Source organism: Neolamprologus multifasciatus, chromosome 4, assembly GCF_963576455.1.
Source record: "Neolamprologus multifasciatus chromosome 4, fNeoMul1.2, whole genome shotgun sequence".
NCBI classification, from domain to species: Eukaryota; Metazoa; Chordata; class Actinopteri; order Cichliformes; family Cichlidae; genus Neolamprologus; species Neolamprologus multifasciatus.
The window spans coordinates 17,646,544-17,667,166 of NC_140442.1; the positions used below are offsets into that span (position 1 = coordinate 17,646,544).

General features: G+C 42.7%; 1 protein-coding gene across 2 annotated transcripts in view; it reads right to left on the reverse strand.

Moving 5' to 3' along the window:
• Window positions 1-6,413, reverse strand: part of LOC146520226 (Na(+)/H(+) exchange regulatory cofactor NHE-RF2) — a 37,641-nt gene extending 31,228 nt beyond the window's left edge. For both annotated transcript variants that reach the window (XM_085156798.1, XM_085156796.1), the window contains exons 1-2: window positions 5,682-6,413; window positions 4,240-4,536 (exon numbers count right to left, since the gene is read on the reverse strand). In XM_085156798.1, the coding sequence (XP_085012924.1) occupies window positions 4,240-4,536; window positions 5,682-5,888 (504 nt within the window). In that variant the 5' untranslated portion in view covers window positions 5,889-6,413. The remainder of the gene's footprint in view (window positions 1-4,239; window positions 4,537-5,681) is intronic.
• Between the last annotated feature and the right edge of the window lie 14,210 nt (window positions 6,414-20,623).

Below are 20,623 nucleotides of genomic sequence, written 5' to 3' on the forward strand. Positions count from 1 at the left end.
TCTTGTCTGCTGTCACTTTTCTTTGTAGCAGGGTGCTGCTGCAACCATACAGTCCCTGGCCACTTTATTAGATACATTTATCTAGCTGCTTTTTAATAATGTAATTATCTAAACAGTCAACCACATTTCAGTGCATTTAGGGATGAATAACATGACCAACTCTTTATGATCACAGTGTAGTCATCTTCTGTTAGCTGCTTCCAAAATGCACTATGTTACAAAGCTCAAACCATCTAAACCTGGTTTCTTGAACACGACAATGATTTCACTGTCACCAGATCTCAGTCCAATAGAGCCTTTTATATGATGGAGCTAGAGATTCCTGTCATTGATGTACAGCCGACAACTCTGCAGCAACTGTGTGACGCTCTCATCTGAATATGGACCAAAATCTCAGAGGAAGGTTTCCAGCACCTTGTTGAATCTGTGCCATGAAGAATTAAAGGCAGCACTGAAGGCAAACGTCCAACCCAGTACTAGCAAGGTGTAACTAATGAACTGGGAAGTGATATCGTTCACTGGCTGTTCTAGGTAAATGTGTACGTGAGCATGAATGTCTGCGTGTGTGCTTGTTTCAAAACAGGTTCTGGAGAGAAAGTGAAACCCAATGCTTCATCTTTAAGGTTTAGTGTTAATGACACACACACAACACACCTCACTGCATGTGTGTGTCTGCAAAGGAGGGAAAGATGAGCTCGTGGACGGAGCACAGACACCTCAGGTGTGTGCTGAGGTAAGACGACGCAGCTCAACCTAAACTCGTGATGCTGCTGTCCTTGAAGCCTTTCTTCTGCTCTCCCAGGAGCAGGCACAGGCAGTAGGGTCACTGTTTCTGCTAGAGGCTTTCTACACAGTCTAGTGGCTGCTTTTGTGCCAACAGGCCAAAGATTTTAGGAGAGATGGAAACGAATATTGTTTCAGAGACCAAAAATAAGCTAATTTCTTCTGATCCTCAATCAAAGAGGTAGAAAAATGAAATGCCTTTAATGTGGTTCTGTAATTCAGTTACTCACTTTAAGTGGGCAAAAGTAGCTGAAAGCTGAGAACGGTGCTCAGTGATAGTGACACTTCTCTCTAATGCTGAAAAGGGCAACAAAACAGCCGTTACCACGCAAAGGTGTCATGATCTACTTATGTTAGGAGAGATTTGATGACCACAAAAAATTGTCTGCTTCTTCATATTTTGTTTGTTTTTGGTCATATATATATATAGAGGATATTGATGAAGAATGCATGTACACACACACACACACACACAGAGCCAGTCCATCCATCGCTCAGCCGTCGACCTCTCGACTCCTTCTGCTGTACCACAAATCAAGAGAGAAGTAAACATGAGAGGAATGCGAAGGAAAAAAGCAACCTGGGGGATGAGCGGCCATAAAACAGAGGGAAAATACAGACAGTGTCATGTAACCTGGGGAACACATGCACAAACACACAAATCCCTCTCATGGGGATATTTATTGGGGAAATGTGAAAGTAATTACAGTTGCAGAAAAAAGTTTATGTCATGTTTCTTACGCATGTAGCGATGTTAGGCTATTAGACCTGCATGATCTGTGGCTGTCGAAGCTTCTATTCGTTCAGCAGACAAGGGGATATTAAAAAAAACACAAGCTGTAATAAAAGTTTGGCATTTGACGGACATAGTTTGAAACTGAACTGATCATGGCCCAGATTTTCCCTTTGCAGCTGACACACTGGGACCTCCTACACCTCCCCTCCCATCCCCTAACAATAATTTTGAGATTTTTGTTGCTGTAAATAAAAAGTACAGTGCTCTCACTGAGTTAGTTAGCAGTAGGTTCCAACTTTGAAACCCATTTTGAGCCATACTTGTCTACGTTTAGGAAAACTGGCACCATTGAACAGACATGAAGTGAATTCTTGTTCTTTTTGGATCATTTTCGTTTTAAAGAAAAGATAAAATTAGGATATTTCTCAAGTTCTTTTATGTTAATATGTTATTTTAAAGGTGTTTTTTCGTGGATTCAGAGGTAAGTCTATCTATTTTAGGTCACAACGCAGCTCTGACGTCGCCTCATCTGCCCTTTCTCCCATCATACAGCAGGAGGAAACTGTGGCAGAGTTCTGAAAACTAGAAGTTATGTTTGTTGGTGAGGGGCAGCGCATGGGTTCAGGAGCCAGGGCACTCTTTTCTTACATATGCTCATTTGGACATTACACCGCATTTTCATTGGGAAGCTAGCATGGTGTTATTCCTGAAATCTGGTATGTACCCAGCTTCACCAGGTAATATCTCGAAAATGAACAATGTACGTGTGCAAAACCGGCTATAGCTTGAAATTTGTGATTTTCACTGAATATACAAACATAATCTGCACAAAGTGAACTGAAAGTGCAAATTAAAAACACCAGTAACATAAAACAGCTTGGGGGTCAGGTATCCAATTTAAAAAAAAAACATCCCCAGCAGGAGGATAGACCCTGGAAACACACTGTGTACATGCACAACCACCCTCACTGCTATACTGGTACATGCACAACCCATCTTTCTCCCTCATTGGGTGACTCCTTTGCACTGCAAAGAGGAGAGAGCACTTCCTGAAACTTCTTCTTGCAAAGCTCAAGGTTGCACTGGCTGTGGTTCCTTCTATCTGCCCTGTCTCTAGTTCCCTCTCCTACCTTCTCTTAAAAAAGTGAAACCTATGAGGAAATTTGCTTAGCTCAGCGGTCTGACTCTCCTGCTTTGATGAGCAAAAAGAAACTTTTACAAGAACCAAAAACAAAGAATTGGGAGGAGTATTTTACTATGTATTTATATAGTTTATTCTTGTCTCGGTTATTCTGTGTTTCTTCGGTGATCTGTGTGTTTTTCCCCTCCACTTTCATTGTTGTAAACACCAAACAAGGGGACGTGCTGCATCAGCAGGCTGTGCCAATAGTCTGCATATGTGTCAGGGAACAGCTTCCTTTGAGAAGTCCGATTCTTTGGAGACTCACAGGAATCAATCAGGCCACAGAGGAATTCTTCATTGCGCCAGTAAAAATAGAAAGAAGCTGATTATCTGTCACGATGCCTGAGCAAATGAAGTCGTTTCAGTGAACTGTTGATTCATCAACAGGTTTCCTCTTTTTTTTATTCGGAACCACAGATGCCTTTTTTTGGCTCATCTTGCTGAGCTTTTCTTCAATTCTTACATTAGACTCATTAAGACAGAAAAGAGAAACGAGAGACCGCTGAGCAATTCCTGAACCAAGTACTAGGATTTCTCCCCACAGGTCAAAGCCAGAGCTGAACAAAAGACACACACACGCAAACACACGCATCCAAGATTTAACTGATTGGGCCTGTCACTGCTCTGGTAGAAGGACTGCCTGAGTGCTGCTCACATATTGGCAAGGCAAGCCTAAGTGAAAACACATGTTGTGTAAATGCAGAGAACAGAAGTTGAGCCTCGGCCTCCCCCCAATAGAGACCATTTGAAACCAAATCCGATCAGATCTCGGAGCGTTCCAGGAGAGACAGAGCGGGCGGAAACGCTTCCTGTTTTTCAGGACAAAGGGGAGTAATAATAAGCAGTGAATCCAAAAAAATGAGAAAATAAAAAGTATCAAATGCTTACTACAGGTTAGGCAACCAACTGTGACAGCGATCCTGTAACTGTCCTGTAAAAACACTCTATCTACAACCTTTCAAAATATAGGCAGGTCATTATTTTTCATGTATTGCAACTTTTTTATTTTCAAGATTTCTGTGGATTTTCTTTTTGCAGAGTTACTACGTTGCCTGGTGCCAGATTCCTAACCTCTGACCTTTCACATCCTCTTTGACCTCTAACACAACATCTGGAATGCTTCACCCGCATTCATTGCGTAACAACGCAGACTGTGGAACCTGAATGTTATCTACGTATCTGATCAAAAATTGGCAAAGCAACAAGAAAACAAGTCTAGGGTGAAAGCATGCCGAGGAGAATCTGTTCAAAGTGATGACTCAGTCACTACCTTCAATCTGTTCTAATGCAAAGTGCGTATTTTTAACTCTCGGGTGTGTTCAAGCAGACAAATCTCTAAGAATTTCCTATGATGACTGGCTCGAGAAGCTTGACAGTTATTTATGGGTTTACTGGGGAGCTGGTTCACACTGAAAAAAAGAAAACACACTCTTTCGGTAATTTTTTAATTCTTTTGTTGTTAGACAGATATCACACACATATTAGTGCTTTAGTAAGCGTGTAGTGTGATGACTGTGATGATCCAGCATGTCCTTACCTTCTTTGCAGCCTTAGACGGTGACCTCCTAGTGGGCTTCTGCACCTGGTCGCTCACTGTGACGGGCTGCTTGGACACAGAGCCGTTTTCCCGCTTCTTGGAGGGCGAAGATGGCGTTGACGATGGTGCCGGAGAAGGAGACACAGGTGGAGAGGAAGAGGAGGAAGGATTTCCAATTCTAAGGATGGCCATATCCTCTGTTGCTGTGAGGCGCAGGCTGCGTAGGCTTTCATAGGTCTCAGAGTCAACCACCAGCAACCTGGTCTTGTTGTCCATGGCCTTAATCCTCTGTACCACCTGAGGAATGGAACACCGGACGTTTGGTTTGAATACATTAAATTCTCTACAGTTTGGCAGCAGATAATTAAATGCTACTCCTATGAAGGATTAGTCCCAATCCATCCATCATGGACTTGTTTAATATACAATTACTGACCATTATATTAGCCTGTATACACCTTTTAACATGCAAGCCTGTGATTTGCATCTTTATTTTAGGAAAAATGCTGTATAAGCAACGTTTTGAAAAAAGTGATGGCTCTAGCTTTTTGGGATGTGTGTGTTCCTTTAACTGAATTTCTTAACATAACTTTGTATTTATTTGGTTCTTACTGTTTGACAAAGCAACTGTATCAACTGATCCATCATTTTTCTAATCATTTATTCCCATACATCTGTAGTGGGAATATAGTGGAAAGCGATGTTTTCAAAACTGTCAATTATCATTGTCGTTGTTTTAGATCATTGTCATATGAGCAGGAATATGAGGCTCCTTAGAAACACCTGGGTGGCAGATTTGTTCCCTGAACTTCAAACACAATGGTCAGCGGGTTTGTTTTCGTCTTTCAAGCTGCAACAAACCTAATATACAGCACACAGAGAGGAGGCTGGTGCTGATCTTTCCCCGTGTGCCTGCAAGCTTGTGAAAATAATTATCTGAGCCTGCTGACTCTATCTGACCACCAGCCAGACCTTGCAAATAGAGGAGCACACGGTTTGTTAAGATCTTATTTACAGGGACCGGTTTATATTTAAGCTCAGGGCACTGACTAGAGACTTGCTGATTTGTTGAATTTCACTAGGAAAAAAAACTGCAAGGGAAGGAATACAGCCCGCGTAAAGTTCTTGCTCAGTGCGCCCCTTGTTTCCAAACAAAGGATGCTGTGCAGGTTAGTCAGCCAAACGAGCTAAACTAGGTAAACTGAAATGTAATCTAACGCAAACGTGCTATTTTTTCATAAGCGTGCTCCTGCGTGCGCAAAGTGTCGGAGGAAAATGTTTTGTAATTCAATAACCTGCAGACCTCTGGTCTGTGACGCCGGGTGGAGGAGGAGGCTATGCGCCACCGTGTCAGGATGTCTCTATCAGCCAGTGTCACCTGTTGATGTAGCCCCTGCTCAGTCAGCTAAGACACAAATTAAATAATACACACATCTACTTGCCTGATGGTGCGTCTCCTTCTCCACGTTTACTCCGTTCACTGCGACCACCCTGTCACCGGCACGCAGCCCTGACGCTTCTGCGGGGGAGCCAGCCTCCACTTTGCGGATGAACTGGCCGCTCTTTCCTTTCTCGCCATGCAAGTGAAATCCATACCCGTTCTCCCCTTTTGTCATGACACAAAGCCGCGGTTTCCCCACTTTGGCCATTTCCTCCTTTGTCAGTTTAAAGCTTCTGAAGTGTTCAAGTAAAATAAAACAACAACAGCAACAACAATAATAATAACAATAAATGGAAATATTGGAGTTTAGGAGAGCGACTGCAGGGCTGCTAAACTTTTTGGAGAAAACATATCTGGCTGACACGCGCGCTCTCCCCAGTACAAAAACACAAAGTGGAACAGCCACAGATGCGCTTCAGAACAAGAAGAAAAAGAAAAAAATAGTGCATGCAAGAAGCAGCAAAGTGTAAAACTTCAGGTAACGAAGCAACAGCAGCAGATCCTGTGTCTTGTATCCAAGCTGAAGCGCACGGCTCAAAGACTCCAACAAAAACCGACGGGCGCGCACAGACTTCAGAGCCCCCGACAGCGCACCATTACTGTTACTGCAGACGTCGAATAGACTGCCGGGCCCTCTCCTCTCACTGGAAATTTCTCCATAACAACAGTTCGGAGAGCATACGCCGAGTACAGTTTGCTCCGGGTTAGAGCCTCGTGCGCAATAGCACCACCTCTCCCCAGACCGCTTACCTGCCCTCACAGTTTGGGCAGGGAAGCAGGACTATAAATGACACAACATTGCCCCTGGGTGGTAGGAAATGGTTTGTGAACGGTGTCCTAAAAAATAATGAAAACACCCAGCTATTTGGATTCTCACTCTCAATACATCCAACTGGTAGCCTAATTGTAATGAGTCCAGACAACAGTTCATCTAAAGTTTCGGAGCCGTTTCATAACATATTATTATTCAAATAAATGTCATAACTGTGCTACTAAAACTAAAAAACCCACTAAAAATCTAACTGATGAGCCCAAAACTTTTAGTAAGTAGGCCGTTTCAAATACAGTATCCTTACACTATCCTTATTTAAGTATCTTTATTAATGCAGACCAGGGATGTCAAACTCATTGTACATTGAGAGTCTTGTCTAACGACTCTAACTGCACATTCATCAACTTAATATAAAACATAAAAAAGTGGAATTTCAACAGAATACCTCAGTTTCTCTACATGTTAAAGAGATTCTGATGTTATAAATCAAATACATCTGTCAGCACGAATCTTTGGACTTTACAGAAAAATCTCTGGTGACTCATTGGCCAGACTATCCTGTAACTATAAAACCAAACAGCCCTTGTTATTACACAGATAATTTTCTGTTTATTTATTTGTTAATTCTGTTTATTTATTTGTTAATTAATTTAACAGTGGAGATATATAATGGTCACGGAGGAGATCTTTATTGGTAGGAAACGCTATAAAAATTATAAAAAGACAGTTGAAAGTCTACAATTGACCTCGGGCCTTATGTTTGCCACCCCTGATGCAGACCATCAAAAACGCCAATGGTATTGCTGCTTGAGATCTTTGCTAAAAAATGAACTTAACACATTCATAATTACAGCCGCTGATTGAATTTTATGTTGTGTTGGAGGGCACAACTGTTCTTCCTGTTGAAATCTCCACATTAAAACAACCCAGCGAACGCTGGAACAAAAGCAAAAAACAAACACAAAAACAAAACAAAAAGGATACAAGAAAAGAACAAAGGTCATCTAAGTAAAAAATAAAAGACAGAGAAAATATCCAGTGAGCAGCAGTTCTCTGAAGAAGGCAAGTAAACCAGTTAAGTAATTAAAATAGCACTTGTTACAACAAAGGTATGCAGAAGACAGCAATTTGTACCTTGATACAGATGGGCTACAGAAGCAGAAGACCACACTGACTGTCACTCCTGTCAGTTAAGAACAGAAAACTTGGGCTACAGTTTGCATGGGCTCAACAATACTGGACAATGAAATTTTGCCAGGTCTAATGAGTGTCAATTTCTGGACGGTAGTGTCAGAATTTGGAATAAGCAACATGAAAACATACATCCATCCTGCCTTGTAGGCCCTATTGGGCCCCTTAGCACTAACTGAGCATCATTTAAATGCCACAGCCAACCTGAATATTGACGATAACCATGCCCATCCCTTTACCACAGTGTACCCATCTTGTGTTGGCTGATTCCAGCAGAATATTACGCTATGTCACGAAGCTCAGGTGATCTCATATGGCCACCAGAGTCGTTGGGTCTCAGTCCAATAGAGCAAGCTCGGGATGTGGTGGAACAGGAGGTTCACATCATGGATGTGCAGCTGACACATCTGCAGCAATGTTGCAGTGCTATCATGTGAATATGGACCAAAATCTCTAAAGAATGTTTCCTGCACTGTGTCAGTCTACGCAATGAAGAATTAAAGCAGCTCAAAGGGAAAATTGGCACAACATAGTACTAGCAAAGTGTATCTAATAAATCGATTGGTAAATGTAAATACTGTAATTGAATGACGACAAAAATATTAAACAATGCAAAAAAGAAAAAAGAAAGAAAGAAAAGAAAAGCCCATGCCTCATATTTTGTTAATAACACTATTTGTATTGACCACCCTACTTACATTTTGTACGCAGGGGATGTTATACTCTGTATATATGGACTTCCAAAGATCCACTCAGACCCTTGTTAGCAGTATAAACACGGCCACCTACAACATTTTGCAGCACCTCGCCACCATCCGAGGTCCCCTTGTGGGGAACACACCCTGTCATATCAAAAACGCCACTGACTTCACGAACGAGGTCCAGAAACGTACCTACATGAAACCATCGTGTCCTTTGATGTGGTCTCACTCTTCATTTGTATACATGCACCTGAGGCAGTCAGAAAACAACTACAGCATCAGATTTGCACATGGTTAGACCGCTGCCTTATCACCACATATTTTAAATACAACAAGCATTTCTACAGGTGGGGCGATCGTGGCTCAAGAGTTGGGAGTTCGCCTTGTAATCGGAAGGTTGCCGGTTCGAGCCCCGGCTCGGACAGTCTCGGTCGTTGTGTCCTTGGGCAAGACACTTCACCTACCGCCTACTGGTGGTGGTCAGAAGGGCCGATGGCGCGATATGGCAGCCTCGCTTCTGTCAGTCTGCCCCAGGGCAGCTGTGGCTACAACTGTAGCTTGCCTCCACCAGTGTGTGAATGTGAGAGTGAATGGGTGGATGACTGGACGTGTAAAAGCGCTTTGGGGTCCCTAGGCGGGACTAGTAAAAGCGCTATACAAATACAGGCCATTTACCATTTACCATTACAGGCAAAAGCTTAGGTGTACCATGGGCTCCCCAGTGTCACGTATTGGAGCCAACCTTTGCATGGTGGAAGAGGAAATTAAAGCTCTTGGCTCTTTCACAGAGACAGCGCCTAGCCCCTTAGAGATGGTGGCATGACAAAAAGACTAAAAGCTGATAGAAGTATTAAATAATTTCCTCTAGGGATCAATAAAGTATTCTGATTCTGAAGTAGAAGAAGATCTGTATTTTTAGGATGAAGGATTTTAATAAATAATGTATATATACAACCCCAGTTGCAAAATAGTTGGGATGGTGGGAAAAATGTAAATAAAAACAGAATGCAGTGACATAAAAATCTCATAACCTTTACTGATACCAACGACCTTCCCACTAACCAGGTGTTGTAGTTCATACTATGACCAAACGAGGGCACTAAACACACATTTCAGTAATCGTTTAGCACTTGTCAAAGTAAAAACAACTCCATAGTTACACTTCCGGTCACCCTTTCAAAAATAAATGCATGCTTAAATGTTTTCAAAGGCTTAAAAACACAAAAGCAGACAAATATAAAAAAGGCAGTATGTTACTGAAACGAATCACACGGAGTGTATAAATAAAGCAGTCTGTGATAAATACTGAGCAAACAAAATACTCACTGTGAACTTTTTTTTTTTAATGATTTTAGCCTATAACAAGTATTTATTTCAGCAGGAAATGTTTGTTTAGTGTGATTTCTAACCTGATGCTGACATGAACACCAGCAGGTTAGACTGCTTTCCAGAACTAAAGAGTTAATCCCGTTTATTTACTTTTTTTCTCATCAGAAAGTATGCAGGTGATTAACTTTCACCTTTAATGGACTAATACTCATCCAGCTGGATCCAGTCTGAGCCCGCGGCCTTGAGTAATGAAAAACAGATGGTCAATCTCAGTTTATTACTCTTTGTATTGCCGTGGCACAACTGCTGTTGCTCATCTGCACATCCTCCACTTCACAGCGATGATTCCACTGACTCGGAGCATCATTTCCTCTCTCAGCTCCTCTGGGAACTCGAGGAAATCACTGTTTGTCAGGCCTGGAGTCTAGGCTGGCTCACTGTTATTTTAGCTGTACGCCTACCCGCTGATGGACTGTGTAATCTTGATGACTGTTCCATTTAATACACTAGTTTCCTGTCAATCACCCATGGAACGATCATCCTTTTCACGGTGGGGCACTTTAGGGAATTTAATTTTCAGCGGAGACAACACAGCAGCAGAAAGTGGGTCGTTATCGTTCCTGCTCCGAGGTTCACTTTATTTTTAGATGGGTGTTAACATTTCCCGAGGAACAAATAAATCTCTCTCAAAATGTGACAAACCCTGCTGCTGATTTTTCACTTTTAATTTTATTTTGGGGGATAAAATAGTCCTTAGATGAACCATCAGCAGTGGAGCTCCAAGGATTAGCGGACTGAAAAAAAAAATGACTGGGAACAATTTTGATAGCGATTAATCATTTGGAGTGATTAAAAAGTTGCGCGTTAATGGCCAAAAAGTGTTGCTGATTTTCATAAAAATATCCCCCCCAAGGGCTAAAACTCAAACCTTTCACCGCAAAGAACAAAACAACACATGCGCTCATGAGCTTGCATAATGATGAAGATTTATTCTGCCTGTCAGGCCCTGATTGTGCTGCAAGAGCTGCGTTTCATGTTGCATTCTTCTGCTGACAGGGACCGAGAGGGGAGATATGAAATTGTAATGTAGCGCTCAACACAATCACCCTCCTCCTACATGAACTTTTGCACGTTCTCTAGCTCTCTTTCTGTTCCCAGTTTCCATGTCATCATCACATCACCGCTTCTTCTTCTTCATATACTGGTGGGTGGTGGAGGTGAGGTGGAGAGATGATGGTGAGGGTGGGTTGGATTCAGTGACTGACACCTCCCGGAGGAGAAAAGAAGGTTTTAGTGAATGTCTGCGCATAGAAAGAAAAACAGCTGGGGAGTGTCAGCATCCACACACACACTGTAAGATGTGTTTTACCAGCACCAGCGAGGTCTTCTGCTGCCTGTTTATATTAAAGAAGACAGCTGGTGCCATCGGGGGGAGAATTCTTGGGGGAAAATGTCCATTTTTAGTCTGTGTCACAGCTGTCACTGCCTCACCTAAATGGCTCCATGAGTCAACAAGCACGCAACACATACACACACACACGGTGTCTACAGCAGGACAAGCTTCAGGTATTTTATTCCGATGATGCAATCGCAACCGAAGTAGTATCAAGTGCCTAATTTAGTGCCCAAGTTTTACCCCCTCATCTCCTCAAATCATGCTTTTTCTAATTGATATAAACAACTTAGAAAACACAGGCGCGACCTGGATCTCTGTCACACCCGTGTGACCTGGTTTAATTGCTACTGACACACTGGAGCCCTTCCTGCTGTGAGGTTCCTTCCGCTGTCGGTTTTGCAGAGAGTCTCTGAAATATCAAATGGGGTTTTTTGAGACATAAACTGGTGTGAAGAAAATGGCACTGCTCCAGGAAATGCTGCATTAATAAGTATGACATGTGCCATTTTCTAATCTTAAAGTCATCATCATCATGGTCCCGGTCCTCTGGGTCATCTGTGCTCCCATTGTGACACTCCACCGACTGCTCTTTTGTTCAGGAGGCCTCTTATATATGACTTTAAACTTGAAATTGAGGTGGCGAGAGGTGCAGATAGACAGCAATCACATCTGGGTTTCAGTGTATTATGGCACACTCAATAATCTGCATCCATGCATCTTGAGTTTATTTTCTCAGATCCATCTGTCATACATTATTGAAATGGACAGAGACATCCTACCTTCCCCCTCCTGGCAGAGGGAGGAAAAGAAAACACTGTGGGGTGGAGAAGGGCACAGCTCTCAGCTTTAATTAACCACACAGGGCAGCTCACTCCTCCTCCTCCTCCTCTTCTTCTTGCTGCTCCCCTTTGTGCTCCTCTCTCCGCTATGTGTGCAAATCACATGGAAAGAATGTTAAGTTTCCTGACTTTCAATTCAAATTCCAAAAACAATACACTGATTTCTTTTAGGTGTGGTTAAGACTAACTTGACAGACAGTGCTGCAAATGATGTGTGAGAGATTTTGGGTGTTTTTCAGCCTTTGAGAATGTGCATGCCTTTGTTACAGAATTCATTTAAACGCATCAAAGTCTGAAATCATATTTCATGCTTTATTATTATTATTTTTACCCCTAAGCTGTTAAAAGGCTGACAGGGTAATGACGTCACCCCGCCGGGCAGGCGATGTAGGATTTTGAAATGGATACCATATGTGTGTCTACTAGGACCCCTAGGGGTACTGGGGATCGTACATATATATATATATATATATATATATATATATATATATATATATATATATATATATATATATATAAAAAATTCCCCACTCGCCCCTGCGGGCGGTCAATCCTTCAAGCTCGGGTCCTCTACCAGAGGCCTGGGAGCTTGAGGGTCCTGCGCAGTATGTCTGTATCTGGAAGTCCCACAGGATCTTAGCTCGCTCATTCTCCATCACCCTTGGGGGCATCTCCCATTTTGACGCCGGGACTTCAAGGTTATACTCGGCACAGATGTTCCTGTATACTATGCCGACCACTTGGTTATGGCGTTCCATGTATGCCTTGCCTGATAGCATCTTGCACCCTGCTGTTATGTGCTCGATTGTCTCTGGAGCATCTTTACACAGCCTGCACCTGGGGTCTTGCCTGGTGTGATAGACCCCAGCCTCAATGGATCTTGTGCTTAGTGCTTGTTCCTGTGCTGCCATGATTAGTGCTTCCATGCTGTCTTTCAGTCCAGCTTTGTCCAGCCACTGGTAGGATTTCTGGATATCAGCCACCTCCTCTATCTGCCGTTGGTACATACCGTGCAGGGGCCTGTCCGTCCATGATGGTTCCTCGCCTCCCTCCACTTTTTTGGGTTTCTGCTGCCTGAGGTATTCACTGAGCACGCTGTCAGTTGGGGCCATCTTCGTGATGTATTCGTGGATGTTCCTTGTCTCATCCTGGACTGTGGTGCTGACACTCACCAGTCCCCGGCCCCCTTCCTTCCGCTTAGCATACAGCCTCAGGATGCTGGACTTGGGGTGAAACCCTCCATGCATGGTAAGGAGCTTTCTTGTCTTGATGTCAGTGGCTTCTATCTCCTCCTTTGGCCAGCCTATTACCCCAGCAGGGTACCTGATCAGGGCGTAGGTGTTGATAGCCCGGATCTTGTTCTTACCGTTCAGCTGACTCCTCAGGACTTGCCTGACCCTCTGCAGGTACTTGGTGGTTGTAGCTTTCCTAGCGGCCTCTTCATGGTTCCCATTCGCCTGCGGGATCCCCAGGTACTTGTAACTGTCCTCTATGTCTGCAATGTTGCCTTCTGGTAGTTTGATCCCCTCTGTTCTGGCTACCTTCCTTCTCTGTGTTACCATCCGACTACACTTCTCAAGTCCGAACGACATTCCGATGTCATTGCTGTATATCCTGGTGGTGTGGATCAGTGAATTGATGTCTCGTTCACTCTTGGCATGCAGCTTGATGTCATCCATGTACAGGAGGTGGCTGACAACTGCTCCATTCCGTAGTCGGTATCCGTAGCCAGTCTTGTCATTGAACGCACTGAGGGGGTTCAGGCCTCAGTGTATATGCAGAACAGCATATTATATAGCATTGGTCTGCCAGTAGCTGGTGTTTTGCGCCTCTGGTATTCTTGCCCATCCCTTTCCGTGCCCCGCTCATGTATTGACCCATGTGCCTGTTCATCTTAGCCGCTATGATGCCTGACAGGAGCTTCCATGTGGTGCTGAGGCAGGTTATTGGTCGGTAGTTGGAGGGGACCGGTCCCTTCTGGGGGTCCTTGAGGATCAGGACTGTCCGGCCTTCGGTTAGCCATTCCGGGTGTCTCTCGTCAACTAGCAGCTAGTTCATTTGTGCTGCCAGGCGCTGGTGGAGTGCAGTCAGCTTCTTCAGCCAGTAGGCGTGAACCATGTCAGGGCCTGGTGCTGCTCTCTTCATACTGGAGACCCTTTCTTGGATATCTGCCACTGTGATGGTTACTGGACCCTGTTCGGGGAGGTCGCAGTGGTCTGCCCTCAGATCCACTAGCCACTGAGCATTGCCGTTATGGGTTGCGTCCTTCTCCCATATGCTCTTCCAGTATTGTTCTGCCTCCAGCCTTGGTGGTGCTGTTCTCATATTGTTCCCCTGCCACTGAGAGTACACCTTGGCTGGTTCCATGGAGAACAGCTGGTTTATTCTCCTGCCTCTCTCTGGAGTACCTCCTCAAGCGGCTGACCAAGGCTGTGAGTCGTTGCTTGGCAGTTTCCAAGGCCTCAAGTATGGACAGCTTCCTGTACTTCTTAGGCACCTTCCTCATTGCGCCTTTCTGCAACTGCGATAGTTGGCTAACCTCCCTCTGTGCTACCTTGATCTTAGCCTCTAGCCTCCTTCTCCATGGTGGCTGTTCAACTTGTAGCCAAGCATCTCACTGATCACTGCTGCCGTATTGTAGATCAGCTTGTTAGTGTCGGTAATCGTGGCTGTAGGTATCATCCGTAGTGCTGCATTAACATCATCTAGCAGACCTTCTGAGGGTACTTCACGTAATCTTGGTAACCGGCTTTCAGGTCAGTTCCTCTCGCACTCAATAATCCTTCTCCTATCGCACTTGGGGCTTGGTACCCAATCTCGGGTGGGGGTGATGATATCTCCCCCCTGACCTGGTGTCCTGGCTCTTCCTTGCCATAGCATTTATGTTGTACCTCGTCAATCTCTAGCTGTGAGAGCAGTCCCTTCTTTCGAATGTTGGAACATTGAGTTACTAGTTGTTTCGCCGTCATTGTGGATGTTGGATATCAAAGAATCCATAGGTCCCTCATCCTATTCATGTAACTCCTTCCGCCAGGGTTACTTGCGTAGTAGCATTCCAACAACGCCCTGTTTTCGTCCCTTGCCCATCGATGCCTTCTTGTTCCAGTAGCCCACTTCTCGTCAGGCAGTGTTGGGGAGTAACGGAATACATGTACCGTACGTATTTAAAATACAAAATATGAGTAACTGTATTCCGTTACAGTTACCGTTTAAAAGGGTGGTATTTAGAATACAGTTACTTTGCTGAAATAAAGGGATTACACGGAGGTATTTTCCTGTTTCATATTGTGGCAGGTCAGGACTGTTTGGGTTTTGTTTGTTCTGTTGTTCTGTTGTTCCAGGGGCAGCGTTACTGTTGCCATGGTTACAGGGTGACGCGCTCTCTCTGTTTCCTGGGTGAGAGAGCGCCTTTTTGTTGTAGTTGTTGTGCTAAGCTAATAGGCAGAATGCTACAGGTATAGCCCTAAAGAATGTAGCCTCATGGGCAGTGTAGTCCGTGCTGAAGGGAGAATGGACTGCCATACTCGTGATGTGTGTGTGAGCGAGGGAGGGAGAAAAAGGAAAAGTACGAGCTGTCATCGAGCAGAAACGGGAGCTGGAAGCCAAACAGAGTGCCTGACGAGCCCAGTTGTAAGTAAGCTATTAAGACTCAAAGGTACATTGTGTTTGTGTTTTCCTCCAGAACAGTACGTTCCTGTTGGAGGAGCCTTTCAACGCCTCTATCTGTCTCTCGCTAGCAAAGTTGACTCAGACAACAAGTAAAGTAAGTAAGACAAGTAAAGCTATTTTTTGGCTACTAGCCCGAACCCGACACGAACCCGACATATTAGCCAGAGGTCCCTTTACTATGGTTCGGAGCCGCGGACCTTCAGTAATAGTAATAAATCACAGCAATAGTACATTCATGCAGTTGTAAACAGCATGATAATATATTAAGTAATCCAAAGTATTCAGAATACGTTACTCTCATTGAGTAACGTAACGGAATACGTTACAAAATACATTTTGGGGCATGTATTCTGTAATCTGTAGTGGAATACATTTTAAAAGTAACCTTCCCAACACTGTCGTCAGGGTATATATATATATATATATATATATATATATATATATATATATATATATATATATACACATACATATATAAATATACATACATATATATATGTTCAGATTTTGCACTCACTTTAAATATCTTTGTATGATAGATATTGTAAGTTTCAGTCAGATCCAAAAGTGTTTGCATGATGACATAGTTGTTGTAAAATTACCTCTGCACACCAACAAGGGGATCTTAAATCAAAGATGGGACTAAAGTGCAGAGTTTAGTAAACTATTGCATTAACTGTTCAGGAATTACATTTTTATACACAGTGAAAAGTAACTGGACAGCTGACCGAGCTGGTAGTCATTGGCATGTTGAATTTTGTGGTTAGCAGCTGTGTGTTTTGTCTTTTGTCTCCATTGCACAAAAATTACTGTTAGATAAAACACAACTGAAACACCTTTACTTGTTATTTAACACACTTGCTAAATATCAACATGTTAGCATTAAGGTAAGTAAAGGAAGTAAGCTTTGATTTAAATAGCACCTCTCAACATAAATGTCTTGTGTTGCACTGCTAAAGCGCACAGGGAAAAACTTTGTAATATGCTCTGTTTTAGCATTTATCTCAAAATTTCCAAGTAAAACCTGACTTAACATAGCTGCAGATTTTCTGTAGTTTGCCAAAAACACTCAAAATCATGAAGCAATAATTTAGAGTAAAATGAAACATATTTATATAAATCAAATGTTTATTTAATATTATTATTAATCATTACAGAAAACATGCTTGCTATAAACTGAAATTATACCAATCAAGTTCATTTCATTCAACCAGATTCTATTAAATTTAATGTTCTACATTGTACTTATGCAATAAAACATGGAAAATTTACATGTAATAAACCTGCTTGAAGTCAGCATCTTTTATTTACTTATGTATTTTGGGCTGTTTTTGGCCTCAAATAAAATGGTGTTGCTAATATTGTCTCACAAGGCATGGTTCTTTTCAACAACAAAACACTTGCAACTTGGACCTCTGTTCATAACTTCTGCAAACATGTTAAAAACTTTATGCACTTGCTAAATGTTCATATTTAGGAGCAATAATTGCGCATGTATTTTGATCTGTGATATGTCCTGCGTCAGTTAATTGCAAACAGGTTCTCGGAAGGGCCCCTGCAGTACCTTTACAGCTTTGCCCTCCAGCCATCAATAATTTTAACGACCTTCACAATAATTAACTTGCAGCTTGTTCGCTGGTACAGTGCTGAGTGCGTGACGTGAAGAGGGCTGCAGGGAGGCGAGCTTACCCATCAGCTTTTTTTAAAAAAAAATTAATAATTCATATTTTGAATCAAAAGTTAGATTGAAAAAGTTATACTGAGTGCCGTGGTTTGTTCACACTGTTATAGTGACAAACCTTGTATCACAGTCTGCTCGCTTTCCTGACAAAAATGTCTGCTATAACTTGAAATGTGGGAAAATCTCAGTGTTGTTCCCATGAGCTGTTTCACTCTCAGGTATCATCCTTAAGCCTCAGGGGCAACAGCTTTCCTCAACTTTATCACTGGACTTCCAGTTTGCTGGTCTCATGTGCTTCTCAGAATTTGCTAAATGACCGCAATAGCTGCGAGTTCCACAAAGCTGCTTTTTGAGTTTTTCTTTTTAATCTATGTGCGTTCAGATGTTACCGTGTTAATCTTTAGCTTTTATTTCATGACTGCTTTTTATGCACATACTTTGCATTGTTAAAATCCAACATTGTAAAAAAGGCACTAAATGTCAGGAAAAGAAAGTAGACATGCGTCATGCTGGTTAACAAACTCTCCTGGGTTTTTTGCTTTGCACGGAAGGATGTGCTTTCTCGCAAAGCCAGAGTCTTCCCCAGAATCGTGCTGCTATGGAAATGAATGGTGCACCTCACTCGGTTGGGACTGGGCAAAATGAAATACCCCCACAAAAACCTGACCAGTGGACCTGCAGGTGTGTTCACTTAGTGAGAACCCCATGTGATTTCTGCTGTATTGTAGTGTCTTTTAGCGGTGCAAAATAATAGCGGAACAAACCATTCCTGTAATTCCTGTCAAAGTTTGGAAGGACCTCTGGGATTTGTTGGCCATTAGTTTATGTCTGTTTCTGAGTATAGTTGAAGTTATGTGTGTATGAAAGATCACATTTACTTGTGCTTAGTCCTTCTTGGCTGATTTTTCTTAGAATCAGCAGAGAGCAAAAAACACTTCTAGTGTACTGTGCACTGTTTTCTGTTTAATAACAATACTGTTTAGCATATGACATTGAAGCAGCTAGAACAAAAGCTGCATGACTGCAAAACTTTTTGTGTGTGTTCACCCTCACAAGTTACCACAAAGCAAGTTGTCAGTAAAAACACAGCAGAATAAGGGCTAAGCAGTGAGGTAAAAAGTTTCTTAAAGAAGTGTCAAGTGTGGAGGCTGTGGAGCAGAAAAGAGTTAAACACTCATATGTATATCTTAGAGGAGTTTGGGTGGTTACGAAGTGGTCAAGCAATTTTTTTTATTAGATGTGTTACTTTAAAATCCTTAGATCATTGCCATAATGAGTTCATATTTTAAATGTAAAACAGACTATGGATAACAAAGGTGTTCTGTGGTGCAGTGGTTTGCATGATCATGAAATTTGCATGATCTCTCTTTCCATGTGTGGGGGAAAAAGTCTGAAGGCATGGCTTTTAGATTAATTGGTGACTGGCTGCTGATTTGAGTATGTTATCCCTGTGATGAACTGTTAACCTGTCCAGGGGTGTACCCCGTCTCTCAATCTGTGAAAGCTGGGATAGGCTGAAGCTACCCAGTCCATTTAGAGCCCATCACTAAAATGCTGATTTTCTCCTTGAGGTACCTCGTTGGGCTTTACAGCAACCTCATTCACTTTTGCATTTATAATTACTGAAATGTTTTTGGGTTGAGATCAGGTCACTGACTTGGCTGCTGAAGAATATCTGATTTATTAGCCCCGAGAAACTCTTGTGTTGCTTTTGCAGTATATTTTGGGTCATTAACCGTTTGCATTGTTAAGCCCTGTCTGATCAGTTTTGCAGCTTTTGGCAGAATGTGACAGAGTTTAGACGAGTAAACACGACTGTTCATCCTACTACTTCTGTCTGCAGTCACATCATCAATAAACACAAATGACACTAATGACCCAGTTCCAAAGGCAGTCACACATGTCCATGCAATAACATTACGAAGACCCAACTCATCCGCCGGATGGCCAGGTGGGGGGACGGGCGGGCAGCATGGACACCCAAGTTTGTGAATGTGAAAACTCGAGAACAAGGTGACGTAAGATTTTGAAATCCATATCATAGGTATATCTGCTAAAACCCCACATGTGTTTGAATCTCAGTGACCTCTAACTCAAGGTCAGAGGTCAAATTTTCTGAAAATCTTTTGAATGCAATAACTCAAGCAGGAAGTCAATTAGGATTTCAAATTGATATACAATGGTGTATATCAATGCCAATAACAAATTTGATATATAATATAAATGAACTGTGGTGTATCACATCTTTGTTGGTAAGTTCAGTTTCTCTAGCCACACCCAGGTCTAATTACTGCCACACCTGTTCTCTGTAACAAATTACTTAACTACGACCTGCCTGACAAAGTGGAGAAGACTAAAAGATTGTCAAAAGCCAGATGTCATGTCGTGATTCAAGGAAATTGAGGAACAAATAAGAAACAAGTTAAATGAGATCTCTCAGTATGGAAAAGGTTATAAAGCCATTTCTTAAGCTGTGGGACTCCAGTGAACCACAGTGAGAACCATTATCCACAAATGACAAAAACATGGAACAGTGGTGAACCTTCCCAGGAGTGGCAGGCCGACCAAAATTACCCCAAGAGTGCAGTGATGACTCATCCAGGAGGTAACAACAGAGCCCAGAACAACATCCAAAGAACTGCAGGCCTCACTTCCCTCAGTTAAGGTCAGAGTTCATGATGCTAACAAAAGAAAGACACTGGGAAAAATGGCCTGTGTGACAGATTTCCAAGACAAAAACCACTGCTGAGCAAAAGGAACATAACTTTTGGTAAAACAGTCTGTGGACTGACAAGAGAAGAACTGAACTTTTTGGAAGGTGTATGTCTCGTTATATCTGGCGTAAAAGTAAAACAGCATTTTAGAAAAGGAACAGCAAATATGGTGGTGGCAGTGGGATGGTCTGAGGCTGTTTAGCTGCCTCAGGACCTGGAAAACCATGAATTCTGCTGTCTACCAAAACATCCTGAAGGAGAATGGATCTGTTAGTGACCTCAAGCTGAAGCGCACTTCGGTTCTGCAATACGACAATGATCCAAAACACACCAACAAGTCCACCTCTGAATGGCTTAAGAAAAACTAAACGAAGAGTTTGGAGTGGCCTAGTCAAAGTCCTGACTTGAGTCTGATCGAGATGCTGTGGCACGGCCTTAAAAAGGTGGTTCATGTTGGAAACCCTCTAATGTGGCTGAATTACAACAATTCTGCAAAGATGAGTGGACCAAAATTCCTCCACAGAGCTCTAAAAAAGTTAGCTGCTTGATTGCAGTTTTTGCTGCTAAGGATGGCCCAACTAGTTATTAGGTTTCTTATTGAGAACAGGTACCCCCTTTCCGACAGGAGATCAGAAAGGGGGCAAACACTTC